This window comes from Columba livia, chromosome 3 (assembly GCF_036013475.1).
Source record: "Columba livia isolate bColLiv1 breed racing homer chromosome 3, bColLiv1.pat.W.v2, whole genome shotgun sequence".
Lineage (NCBI taxonomy): Eukaryota > Metazoa > Chordata > Aves > Columbiformes > Columbidae > Columba > Columba livia.
In genome coordinates, this window is record NC_088604.1 from 8,584,559 (window position 1) to 8,598,226 (window position 13,668).

At 44.3% G+C, this 13,668-nt stretch overlaps 1 protein-coding gene across 3 annotated transcripts in view; it reads right to left on the reverse strand.

Annotated features, from left to right (window-relative positions):
- KLHL29 (kelch like family member 29) overlaps positions 1-13,668 on the reverse strand; it is a 419,493-nt gene that overhangs the window by 20,976 nt on the left and 384,849 nt on the right. For all 3 annotated transcript variants that reach the window (XM_065055772.1, XM_065055771.1, XM_005510118.4), the window contains 2 exons: positions 11,883-12,063; positions 1,470-1,663 (listed from right to left, as the gene is read on the reverse strand). In XM_065055772.1, the coding sequence (XP_064911844.1) occupies positions 1,470-1,663; positions 11,883-12,063 (375 nt within the window). The remainder of the gene's footprint in view (positions 1-1,469; positions 1,664-11,882; positions 12,064-13,668) is intronic.

The window sequence follows — 13,668 nt, forward strand, 5'->3', positions numbered from 1 at the left end:
ACTGACCAACTGTGTATAACATCCCATTCACGTGAATACTTCACATAAAGTGGGAGATCATGAGGATCTCGTCCCTTTTTGCTTTTTCCTTTTTCCCTTCTGCTTATGGCCGACATTAGGAGAGGACCTTGCTAATCGTCCCTGCGAACTGAGGCCTAGTGAGAGACTGAATCCAGCTCTGATTGGCTGCAGAGTCTAATCCAGGACTTTGGTTGCCGGCTCTGCAGTTGCTGGGACTTTCAAGATTGGTTTTGTATATTTTGTATTATTTTCTCTATTCTTATTAGTAGCATTAGTAAAACATCTTTAATTTTTTCCAACTCTCTTCACTCTGTCCTTCTTTTCCTCCCAATCGCCTCTCCTTAGTGGAAAGGGGGAAGAGGGAGGAGGAAGTGTGGGGGTGGAGAGGGGGCTAACAATACATCTGCCAGGGTTTTATTGTCACCCCGCAATCTTAACCCTCGACAGTGAAGATGTCCCTGCTCATGGCAGGGGTTGGACTGGATGAGCTTTGGAGGTCCTTTCCAACCCAAACTATTCTGTGATTCTATGATGCAAAAGCAAGCCACCCCAAAGCAGGCTCTCTGCGATGACTGTATGAGCGCGGTTTCTTTGGCCACCCAAATACAGCCAGACCTAAGGCTGCCCACAGCCATCCAGCGCAGAGCAGGTGGCCCACGTTGGCCACCACTCTGCAGTAATGTCCTCATGAAGCTGAACCCCATGTCCTCATGAAACTAAACCCCATTTCCAACAGCAGCCTAAACACTTGGGGTGCAAATCACCAGAGAATCCAAGTAAGATGCAATCTTCTGAGCACTATCCTAATTTTTGAAGGAAATCTGCACCTCCAACATTGGCTGGTACGGTGGAAAGTCTGGCTTCTCATCTTGATCTTTACTCTGCGAAATGTTTGGTGAGCTTGAGGGGATCACAACCTAATAAACACGGTTCTAATAATCTACATGTCTCAGAGATTTCAAACTCTGAGGCACATATGCCTTTGGACACCACTGATAAATCCCAGATAAGAATACCCGTCACTTCCCGCAGGACAGGCGACATTTTAACAAACCAGTGAATAATAATCCATTAACTGAGCAGTGTTGTAAAACCACATCGAGCAACACATGATACCAGGATGAAGTTTCACTACACTTTGTGATTTTTTGGATGTAAAATTACTAGTCCATGCCTAATAACTGCTTTCCTTTCTCCTCTACTTTGAGCTCATCACTTCTAGCTGATAACTAGCTGTATTAATGAGTGACAATTGCCTTCAGTAAAGATCCAGATAATGGCCTCTCTGGTATAATATACCTACTTATACCATGCATTCCTGCCAATCTGTTGTAAACATACCCCTCTTGTCCCCCAACTTATTTGCTTTCCACAAAGGCATTAAAACACCTGTGGCACAAGAGCTTTCTGTCATAATACAGGTTTAGTCTGCCACATGCATCCCTTACCGATCATCGGAGACTCTATAAAACTCCATGAATTAGTCTGAGGGATGTAGGACTGCAAGACCCCCGCAGCTCGGCCGGCTTCGTTCACCCCGCCGAAGACGTAGATCTTCCCGCCGCAGACGGTCGCAGCAGCCGAATGGACGGCCTTGGGCAGAGGGGCGATGGTCTCCCACTGGTTGGTTATCGTATCGTACCTGGGACGAGAGCAATCGAGTGAGCTGAGACAAGGCAACTCTGGGTAGACAGGCAGAGAAAGCAGGCTGGGATACAACAGAAAGGCAGCTGGACAAGCAGAAGAAAAGCAGAGGTTGAAATGTGTTTTCTAACACCCTACAAATTCAGCCACTTGGTAAACAGTGTAATTAATGCTTTTTCTAAGCTTTTAAAACATTGAGAAAAGCCCAGAGAAAGCTGGTTCTATTTTTCTGTATATGCCTCTCAAATCTCATTACAGTCACAGCTGAAGAAACTCTGGACCTCTTTGTTGAGATGTCTTCTAATTAATTTCTATTAATGAGTATACTATGAGATTATTCTTGCAAATCAGCGCAGTGACATCCAATGGCAACCGCAGACTGTTAATACACTTCAGTTGTTCAGCCCGTGGAACACTTTTCACCTGCAACTTAATGTGACACGATGGCTCTTTTTACTCTCGTTAGCTGACCAGCGACGCACACTTTGTGCCAGAATAAGTTGCTTCCATTTAATTTTTCATTGTGCAAACCAAACTACAGTGCTTCATTGCAAGAAGCTTCAAACAGTAATGCTGGAATAAGATTTCACCATTGCGTCCACATTTGACAAGCAAACAGAAAAGAGTATGCATGGAAGTGCTAAGTTAGTTTTAAGGTCATCAGTATCTGATTTAATTAAGCCATTGACCATAAGGGATGTGTAGTTAATAATCCATGGATGAAGATTCATTTTAGACAATGTCACAAGTACAGACGTCATTTTTTTTTAAAGATAATGTGGCAGGGATCCAAATAGCTGCTCTAAAATGAGTCTTGGAGACAATGGAAAATAATGTGATTTTTTTAGGCCCCTATATTTCTATGTAATGGCACATTCAGTCAAATAGGAGTTTCCTGCATAGCGATTATTCAGGATTGTTGACTGCAAGAAGAGAAGCCCTCATCACCCATTCAGGGCTTCTGCTCTTAAGATTAGTGATACGCAATACGCAAACATGAAATGAATCCATGGCCCGAACTCAGCTGTGGAAAAAGATTTAGTGACAGGGGAATTCTCCCTTTGCAACATGTCCCTCAAATTCTCACTGCCCAAACTTGGGGAAAATAAAAGGGACAAAAGATACAAATGGTGGAAAGAGCACAAAATTATGTGCTTAATGAGAACGCGTTAATGAGTTTCCAAGTAATATAACTGAAAGTAATTAACATCCTCATAAAAATGAGGCAAAAGCAAGAGGGAGGCAAACTTTAACTAAAAACAGATGAGGAAAGTCCCTTATAATGAGCATGGAGATATGCCTTGTACAATGCTCTAAATTAGTTACTGAGAAATTAAATTCATCTACAACAAAGTGATCAAAGGGGAGAAATGTAACGAGATGAAATAACATGGTGCTGGGAGCACTCAAGGTGACACACCTACATCAGGCTGGTTCTTAACGCTTGGTGCCAAACTCCAGCCTGCAGATCATGGGTGGCCAGAGAACAGGGGAACTGCCTTTTACAAGGGGTCGACATAGAAAAGACGAGGGACAATGGGCACAAGTCACTCCTGAAGAGATTCCAATTGGACACCAGAGGGAAATTTTTCACCATGAGAACGATCAACCATTGGAATAATCTCCCCAGGGAAGTGGTGGATTCCCCAACATCGGACACTTTTAAGATTCAGCTGGACAGGGTGCTGGGCCATCTGTCTAGACCATGCTTTTGCCAAGATAGGGTGATCCAGATGATCCTTGTGGTCCCTTCCAACCTGGTATTCGATGATTCTATGATCCATGTTTGACTGCACAAGCTGCTCCTCCAGGTAAGAGACCATATGCTGCAGCTCCTGTTTGCCCGCAGCACTCGGGCAGCACTCACACCCATCCTGGCGGATGAGCAAAAACGTTGCATAATATAAAGTTTCAAACACTGCTTTTGGGTTATACTTTGCCAACTGTAGCAATTTTGCGCTTGGCAACTTAATTGTTGATGTCTTATTGTACAACAAAAGCCAGTTATGAAATTGGTGATAATAGGCTAGAAGCTGTGCAACAACATTAAGCTGAGAAGAACCGACCCAATATCTTTCTAGTTCCTCAGTTACTAAGATATTAATTATACCTGTCACCTGATACTTATTGTCTCCCACCATCCACTGTGACCTAACACCAGGAATGTTTGTGGCCAGCCGAAGTTATTGTGTCCCGTTTAAGAAGAACAAGGAATTACTGGAGGGAGTCCAGCGAGGGCTATGAAGATGATTCAGGGTCTGGAGCATCTTTCTTATGAGGAGAGACTGAGAGCTGGGTCTGTTCAGCCCAGAGAAGAGAAGCTGAGAGGGGATCTTACCAATGTTTATAAATATCTCAAGGGTGGCTGTCAAGAGGATGGACCAGACTCCTTTCAGTGGTGCCCAATGACAGGATGAGGGGCAACGGGCACAGACTGAAGCACAGGAGGTTCCTTCTGAACATGAGGAGAATCTTCTTTGCTATGAGATGCCAGAGCCCTGTTACAGGCTGCCCAGAGAGGTTGTGGAGTCTCCTTCTGTGGAGACATTCAAACCCACCTGGACACATTCCTGTGTGATCTGCTCTGGTGAACCTGCTTTAGCAGGTGGGTTGGACTGGGTGATCTCCAGAGGTCCCAGCCGTTCTGTGACTGTGTGAAGCGGTCTGAGGTGGGATGGTGAGCAGCTGTGTTGCCTTCCCTGGGCACTGGCTGAAGTAACTGACTGACCACAGTCCCCGACACCGACACATTCCTGCCACTGACTTTCTGATCCTCCTCGTAGGTTTTTGGGAAAGAGGGGTTATATCCTTCACATATGCTGGGTCTGTGTGTGGCTGAGGGCCACATCTATAGGAACACTGGAGAAAGGTTCCAATTATAAAACAAATCATCCTTCTTCTACATGAATTTCATTATTGTGACCTCATGTCCCCTACACCCTGTTTTTCACCCACTTTCACTGCTCTCTGTTTATGCTCTACGATGACAGAACTGTTCTTTCTTTCTCCAACCCTCCTTCATCTGCCACCAAAAATGACAAGTTTCACTTCATCAGCTGAAAGCCAAAGGCTGCAAAACTGCTGGGTATAGGCAAGAGTGAGGCTGCTTAAAAAGCCACTCACATCTTGAGGGGTATTTCGTTTAAAAAATCAGTGAACCATAAAGCAGGTGGAAGCCAGTCCTTGTCCACCTAACACAGGCATCTAATGTGGGTTTTACACAGGCTGCTCCGTGAAGTGTTCCTCTTAAGTGCCTAACTTATCCCTGGGGCTGGAGAAGAGAGGTTGGTGCCTTCAAGGTTCCTGATACTGTCCATCAAGTCTGTCCATCCCCCAGGAATTTATTCCTCTGGCTTATTCCCTCCTTGCAAAACCTTAGACGTGATTCCTAGTCTCTGTTTTGCTTCAGCTCCCACCCACCAGAAAGGAAATTTTGGGTTTTTTTCTGTTGGATTATAAAGCTGCCTGCTGTCCAATCTCTCTCTTTCATGTAAGGACTTGCAGAAAATAACAAAATCACCTCTTCACCTTCTGTAGGATAAACTAAGTAGTCTAAACCCCTTAAGTTTCTGCAAGGCAGGTTTCCATCATTTTGGTCTGCCTCAAGTCAGCTCTTAATGTGTTCACACAAGGATTTACACCAGATTAAGTGAACTGGTTTAAAAATGAATGAAGTTGAATCTTTCTAACCTACCAAGATGGGAAATAATAACACCTACTTTACCTCTCTACCCTAGGGTCTTCCCATCTATTGTGTCATCGCTGGTGTTGCCATCACTCCAGCACCACCAGTACTGGTGGGCTCCTCGGCTGCCTCAACCACAGGCTCTGCTCAACGGCCAGCGGGGAGGGAGCTGATTTAAAGAATAATCACTTTGATTTCTTTCCATTAGTCAAGCTTTGCATTTGATTCCCCTGTTTGAAGCTGTAGATGGAGACATAATGGGAGCTGGCTTTGAGCCAAGCAAAGGTTTTTCTTCCTTCTCCTCCACTGCTCCCTGCAGTCCCGGTGTGTCCATGCCTGTCCTTGGCTACGGGCCTACCAAGCTCACTTGAAACTTCAAGGACACCTCCTTTCACATTGCTGACGTCTGATTTTGCAGTCCTTGCACGCTACGGACGCACGTGTGGTTTTACACAGATGCCCTTGCATATCCTCCTCTGCAGCCCTATGGTCCATGGCCCTGCTGTGCTCTGCACATCAGGTTTTCCACGTGTGCAGGATGTGTGTCCCCCCACCTGTCACTTCACGTGCACTGAGCATTATTGTCTCAACCGACCCTTCTGCAGTCACTATTTTCTGGTTTATATATTATTTATATACCCACAGCTTAGGGACATGGTCTAGTGCTACAGTTAGGTTATGGTTGGACTCGATGATCCTGAAGGTCTCTTCCAAGTGAAATGATTCTACGATTCTGTGATAGAGCAAACGATCTGAACTCAGCAGAACATACAGCCCAGGCCTGAAGACAGCACGTGCAGAAGCAACCTTCTCTCATAACTCTTCACTCACAGGATTTAACCTGCGGGTCTGACCCTGCTCCTGTTTCACTCATTTTGCTCAACACCTCCTCTCTTGCTCTTTCCCTACCACCTCAGTATTAACAGCAGAAACCCCTTAATTTCAAGCTGCGCTGTTTGCTTCTCTGCATTCTTGACTTTTGATCTCTTCAGTACCTGAAAACAGTTGTGTGGTGTTTTTTTAATCTCTCTCTCCTCAGTTTCTTAATTTCTCTCCTTCTAGGTTAAACAGCCTTATGAGCATCTTCATTTATTCATATTATAAAATCCTTACATGATGGTCAGTCGCTTACAGACATGCACCCTACAGCTGCTTATACATGATTTAATTCTCTTTGCAGGAATGCTGCTATTTAAAATAAAGCTGTACAGTGTCATATTGATCTGCTCTTCAGATGATTCACATGTTGTTTAAAATCACATTAATGGATTACTATTTTTTGCCTTTTTTTATTTTCTTCTGACTGTTCCGAGGAGCTTAAGAAACTATCCTTGGACAAGGCTATACATTTAATTTTCTTAAGACGTCAATAAAACAGTAGGTTTTGAAGCACTTTCTAAAGCTTATAAAGCTTATTCTTTACATTGTATTTTTTAGACTGTCTTCCAAGTACACACTGCCAGCCAAAGTAATCTCCCAATTTTAGACAACCCTATTGTAAAAGTGCTGTCAGGTCAAAGGGATTCATCTTCTTCTGTCCTTCAAACAGATAATAACCACAAAGCACCCACATTTCCACACTTTTAGTCACATACATTGTCTTGTCAGCATATGCCATCTTCTCGGCTCTCAAATTGCATATATTACAGGGCCCATCCATTATCTAAAAACCTAGTTCGTGGATCCACTTCATTTCCCTGCCTCCCAACCCAACTCATCTCTCAGAAGAAGACAGAAAGTGTAATACCCTCTCGCCTAACACCTAATGACTCGCTCCCTGTCACACGGAACCTTGCCAGAGGCGTTGATGGAGAACTGCAGTCGTGCCGTTATTTCCCTAAACACTCATTCCAAAAACATAACTCTCCCTGAACATATACCCATGTACAGCCACGAAAATGGACTTATAACTCAGGCCCTCTGGCACATGCATATTGTTTTAAGATGAGTAATGAATGACTCCTCCTTCTATGTTTGTGATAGTCCTGTAATATTATCTGTCGAGCCAGAATTTTTACTGCTTCTTTACAGACAAATGGCAGATAAAGGGTAAAAAAATCTCAGCCCTTTTGAAGTTGATGGGAAAACACTGATTTAAGTGGCACCAGAATTTCTGGTTGAGGCTGCACCCCTCAGCACCAACGAGACAACTGAAAGCAAGGAGAGAGGAGCACAGGAGCTGATGCCGTAAATCATATGGAGCCCAGTGGTCCCTGCTTCCTTTAATGCTTTCTAATGGTACAGCAGATGTATTAGGTGCAGTCAGGTGATAGCCTGTATAGATAAGATGGTCTGACATCTGTTTTTTAACAACAAAATGCAATAACAGCATCTTTGTAATATTTTAACCATTTAGGCTGAAATATTGCTCAAGGGAATGGCAGGAAGATGTGCCAGGGGAGGTTCAGGCTGGACATGAGGAAAAGGTTCTTCACCCAGAGGGTGCTGGACACTGGAACAAGCTCCCCAGGGAGGTGTCACGGCCCCAAGCCTGACAGTGTTCAAGAAGAGACTGGACAACGTCCTCAGACACATGGTGTGAACTGTGGGGTTGTCCTGTGCAGGGACAGGAGTTGGACTCGATGATCCTTGTGGGTCCTTCAAACTCAGGACATTCTACAATTCATTCCAAGAATTCCAGGTAAGACAAGTGGAGAACAACAAGGAAACTGGGAGAAAACCAAAACTCAAGAGCCTGCAACCCTGAAACTCAGCATTGAGAGGGGAACAGTGTTAACCTCAGAGGGAAATGTAATTTTTGGCATATCCTGACTTGGAGCATATGATCATATCACCTTATTATTTTAATACAGGCCTTTTGTAAGACCTGCTGGAATGACAGAGAGGTTTCCACCCTCCTGAGAGATGGTATCATAGTGTCCCATCCAAAACAACACAATATTTGAAGAGGAATGTGCAGCCCACAGAGAACACAGAAGGCTGGTCGTTTAGAGCTTTTGTGGAGTGGGGGCAACTAAGAGAAGCCAAAGTCAAGAAGTGAGAATCAACTGTGCTTACAACCACAGACAACTGAGCGATTGAAGTGGCTTACTTCGTATGTTTTTCTTCTTTTTTTAAGTTGCAACCCAAATTCAGAAATCCTCATTGCTTGCTGAAGCGGGTACAGTGATTTAAATTCCAGACCTCTTGCACAAACTACCTGCCTGGTCCAAATGGGAAACGCTTTTGTCTGAAAAGGCTGGACTTTGTTCCATACAGCTATGAGGGTCAGAGTTTTCTCACCTGCAGATCCTGAAACACCCTTTCTGAAACACACAGCTTCAGCCACGCCACGCTTTGCTTCTGCCATCCCCACTGTCATTTCAATACAAAAAATGAAAAAGGGAACATCCCCAAACCTCCCTCATTTCTTGGCATAACCCAAGAGTCCATGGCACTCTTTTTCCATGGCTGCGTCTCCCAAGTCTCTTTACAGACAATAGCAGATTAATTATAACCATGGGTTTAGCAAATCCCCATGACAAGTCACCCTTATTGCGGTCGAGACAGTGTATGCTGAAATGACAGGGACAAAAATCTGCTCCTTTCCCACATGAAAGTCTCTTGATGGGCTTGTTACAACTGCAAACCAGCCCGGTTGCTTCCCCTGAGTTGTCCAGGGGACACCGAGGGCCTGAGCGTGACTTTGCAGCTGTAATGTCACTTGTGGCAAGGACTTCTGTGACTGAGATGAGGAGGAAGGAGAGGGGGAGACTTTGCTTGATTGGGGGCATTATTTCTATGTTCCGCTTTATCAAGACATGGAATGAAAGACTGCACCCCTTTCCAGGGCTCCCTCTCACGTTCACAAAAACATTTCTTTAGTTAAAAATTTACTAACTAAAATTACAGGACAAATACCTTCAGGAATGAAAAAAAGAAAATCTGCATTAAATGGTGGGATTTTCTTCAAAGCAAGTCCCAAGGGCAGCGCCCACCTTAACTCACATGTTGTATTCACTGCTGTTAATATTATTGATCACCCATTCTTTCCCTGACCCGTGCCTGGGCTGGGAGGGAAGGCTGCCTGCAGACTTTGTCCCACAGCACACACGTCCTTTCCTTTTGTCACATCCTTGTCTCCCAGGTAAAATAGTGCCAAATTTGTGAATGTGGAGGAACACAGAACTACTTGCAAATGGTGATCACTGGACACCAGACACGCACCCATTCCCCAAACTGGGCCGTTGTCCCAGGCACCGACCTGGGCAGAAATCGTTTGGGAAAAAAACAAGTGATCACACGATTAAAGATTGTAGCAAAAAGTAGATCTGGAGAAGGAAACTTCACTTTTGGCATCTCCTATTTTCCTCTGTGTTCAACTTTAAAACATCATTTAAACTTTTAATATGGGTTTTGGTAATCAGTATTTAGGGTATCTACTTAAATGAAAAAATAAACGCCCCCTGCATAAAAGGAGCGTAAATATTGCAGCACTCAAATGCAGAAATAATAGACTGAAAGCATCTTAGCATCTTTAATCTTAACCTTTTGAAAATATTATTATTATTATTATTATTTTGTTCAAATCTTTCTGAACAACCTACCCCTTCTTTGGTTTGCCTGCTAAGGCAACTTTTACTGGGAGCTGCCTCCCTCAAAATGCTGCTGAAGAAGTATTCAAATTCAGCATTTAAAACTGACAAAAAGAAAAAAACCCACATATTTTGGTTGCCAGATTCACTAAGGAAAAACATTTCACAAAAAAATGTATCATTAATCTATTGTCACAATGCATTTTTAAGTGTTTGAGTACGGCCAGGGCTGTATTGAGCTTTTTGGAATGGAAAATTCTTAGATACCGCATTTCAAAGCGGTTTCTATTTTTTAATAAAAATGTTGATATGCATATAAACTTTATAGTTTTATTGAATGTCATGGTTGAAACGAAAGCAGTTGGTTTTGGAATTCTACTTAGCGAAATGTTTCTTTTGTGCTTTTGTTCCTTCCTTTATTTTAAGTTCCATGTGAGGAAAGGAAAACTTTTCTATTCGGAGTCTTCTTGAAAAGAGAAATTTCCATTCTCTCCCATCTCCACTCAGCCGCTCTCGGCCAGGAATTCCAAAGTGTTTCCATGGGTGGGTGGTTTTACTCGGAGCTCGGCAGGTCGCAGCCCCCGGCCAGGACCACCAAAGGGAAGATCTTCCTTCCAGCCGGGTCAGGGCTGAGGTGCTTTACCAGGAAAGCGCATGTGAGAAACTTACTTTGCTGTTGCTTTTTTTGAGGATTACTGCGGTCTGTAAAGACTTTCAGTACTAAATTCAAAGGAAGCTTATTAGTTCATTGTATAATCTGTGTAAAGTGTCCAAAGAAGCTTAATTCCTCTGTTCCCTTCCCTGAGCAAACCGACAAACAAACTGGCAGCTTTCGCCTTTGGTTTTGAAACAATGCTTTCCACTGAAGCTTTAAAAAGAAATCTAATCCCGCACAGTTTCTTCTGTTCTTAGCTGTTATAAAAGCTTATTTAAACACGCACAGCCCATTTGATGTGTCCTTTAAAAGGGAAATGGTCCTTTAGCACAGAATGAAGAAAAAACACAGAATCACAGAATCACAGAATGTCAGGGTTTGGAAGGGACCTCGAAAGACCATCCAGTCCAATCCCCCTGCCGGAGCAGGAACACCCAGATGAGGTTACACAGGAACATGTCCAGGTGGGTTTGAATGTCTGCAGAGTAGGAGACTCCATAACGCCCCTGGGCAGCCTGTTCCAGTGTCTGTCACCCTCACTGAGAAGAAGTTTCTTCTCAAATTTAAGTGGAACCTTGTGTTCCAGTTTGTACCCATTAGCCTTTGTCCTATCATTGGTTGTCACCGAGAAGAGCCTGGCTCCATCCTCATGGCACTCACCCTTTAGATATCCGTAAACATTAATGAGGTCACCCCTCAGTCTCCTCTTCTCCAAACTAAAGAGCCCCAGCTCCCTCAGCCTTTCCTCATAAGGGAGATGCTCCACTCCCTTCATCACCTTTGTTGCCCTGCGCTGGACTCTCTCCAGCAGTTCCCTGTCCTTCTGGAACTGAGGGACTGGACACAATATTCCAGATGTGGTCTCACCAGGGCAGAGTAGAGGGGAAGGAGAACCTCTCTTGACCAACTAACCACCCCCCTTCTAATACACCCCAGGTACCATTGGCCTTCCTGGCCACAAGGGCACAGTGCTGGCTCATGGTCATCCTGCTGTGCACCAGGACGCCCAGGTCCCTTTCCCCTACGCTGCTCTCTAATAGGTCGTTCCCCAACTTATACTGGAACCTGCGGTTGTTCCTACCCAGATACAAGACTCTACACTTTCCCTTGTTATATTTCATTAAAGTTTTCCCTGCCCAACTCTCCAGCCTGTCCAGGTCTCTGGATGGCAGCACAGCCTTCTGGCGTGTCAGCCACTCCTCCCAGCTTGGTGTCATCAGCTAACTTGCTGATAGTACACTCTATTCCCTCATCCAAATCATTGATGAATATATTGAATTAAATATATTCAATATATTGAACCTCCAACAAACAGCATGTCATTCTGTTTTGTTTTCTTTACCTTTCCACGTGGTCGACATTGCCTGCCACACCGACCCCTCCAATGGTATAAATTTTCCCGTCGTACACCAGACTGTTGTGTCGACACCTTGGGACCGTCATGCGGGACACGAGGTTCCAGTTATCGAGCAAGGACATGTAACACCAGACATCGGCCAGCGTGACCCCTGACTCCATGCCGCCTGGTGCCAACGTGCGGGCGAGGGAAAGAGAAAGGGGAGAATTACGTGAGATCCCGGAACGGCAGCAGCTTTGCACACAGCAATCAAAGCCAGTTACAAAGAAAGAAAAAAAAATCTTCAAATGACATTTGACTAATTAAAATAAATCACCCTCAATACTGAGCATCTGTTCCGATGATGCATATCTGTGTCATTTATTCATGCGCCCCAAAGGCTGCTTTTTTTAATAAGATGACATGAAGAAATCAAGATGTCAGACTACGAGGGACATGTACATAAGGGGATAGACCCTTTTCAGTGTTCATAAATAACTTCCAGTCTATTAAATTACTGCAACACTCGCAAGAGGGTGTCAGGAGGCAGAGCCTATCTTGGCTTGTGAGACACAGGCCAGTTTGAAATCTAAAATGATTAATACAGTGAGGGATTGAAGCAACACATACATGGGCAACATAAACTCAGTGCTTGCACTGTAAGCTTAATGCCTAACTTTCAGGGACAAATTTCTTACTTATTTTTGTTTCCTTATAAAGGAAAGAGCCAGCTGTACATCTGTAAAACAGTTCAAGATGCCCCGTTGAAATATTTATGTCGGTCATTTTTAAACTGAAGCTTCCAACGCAGTCACTTAATGGTCATCTTTACTATCCCCATTTTGAAGCACAAAGAGGTGAAATGACTTATTTGAGACCACACTAGGAGTCGGTGGTTGAGCCAGGAAGAGAAATTAGACTCAGTTCTGTGGTTTAATGAGAAAACCAGGCTTCCTCCTCAGTATTTTGCTCTCCAAACCTATGCTATGCAGTGTAGGGTCCAGTACTTGGAGCTTGAATGGGTTTATTCCCACTTCTGTTGGTTCCCCTTCCCTTCTTCCTGTGTCTTTTAAGTCTGAGCAAAGCAAAATATTCGCTGATACTCAGCCTTGCGTCATTTTCAGTTCTCCTACTGCAGCCACCGAATACCATCAGGTCACTCATCCAAATTCAAGGGAAAGAGTTGAAATAAGCTTTGAATTTAGGAAGCCACAGCTTTTGTTAGTGGGTACGGCACGGCCTAATGTGGCTCTACGTATTGGAAAGTACCTCAGCTAAGAATAACTAAAAGTCAACACCTCAGAAAAGCCTCCACAGAAGGCTTTCACTGCAGTGGCAAAATGAGCACGGGCAAAAAAACCATCAAGAAATAATTTCCAATCAATCCTTAGGGCCTCTACGGAGTATTAATGGAATTCAACACCACAGGCAGCAATTTACTGCGGAAAATGCAGTGAGAGAACTCAGTGAGGGAAAGGCAACAGCTGTAACCCCTTACTGGTCCTGCCTGATGCATCTGCACTCCCAACTGCACCCTCAGATCGCACATGTCTGGACCTCCCTGCCCAGGCGCCTCTTTTTATGATCAAACCTCCGCTCAGCTGCCATCGAGCATCCCTGCATCGCCTGGTGGGAATCGCTGTTCCCCCTCCAGCCAAGCAGAGGTACCACCAGACTGCAGAAAACCAGACAGTGTGATGCTGTGGGCACGGTGGATGCAGCTGCTTGGGGAGTTAAAGCCTTTTAAGGAGCGTTGGTCTCAGTTTCATCAAAACTAAGAAGATTATAGGGC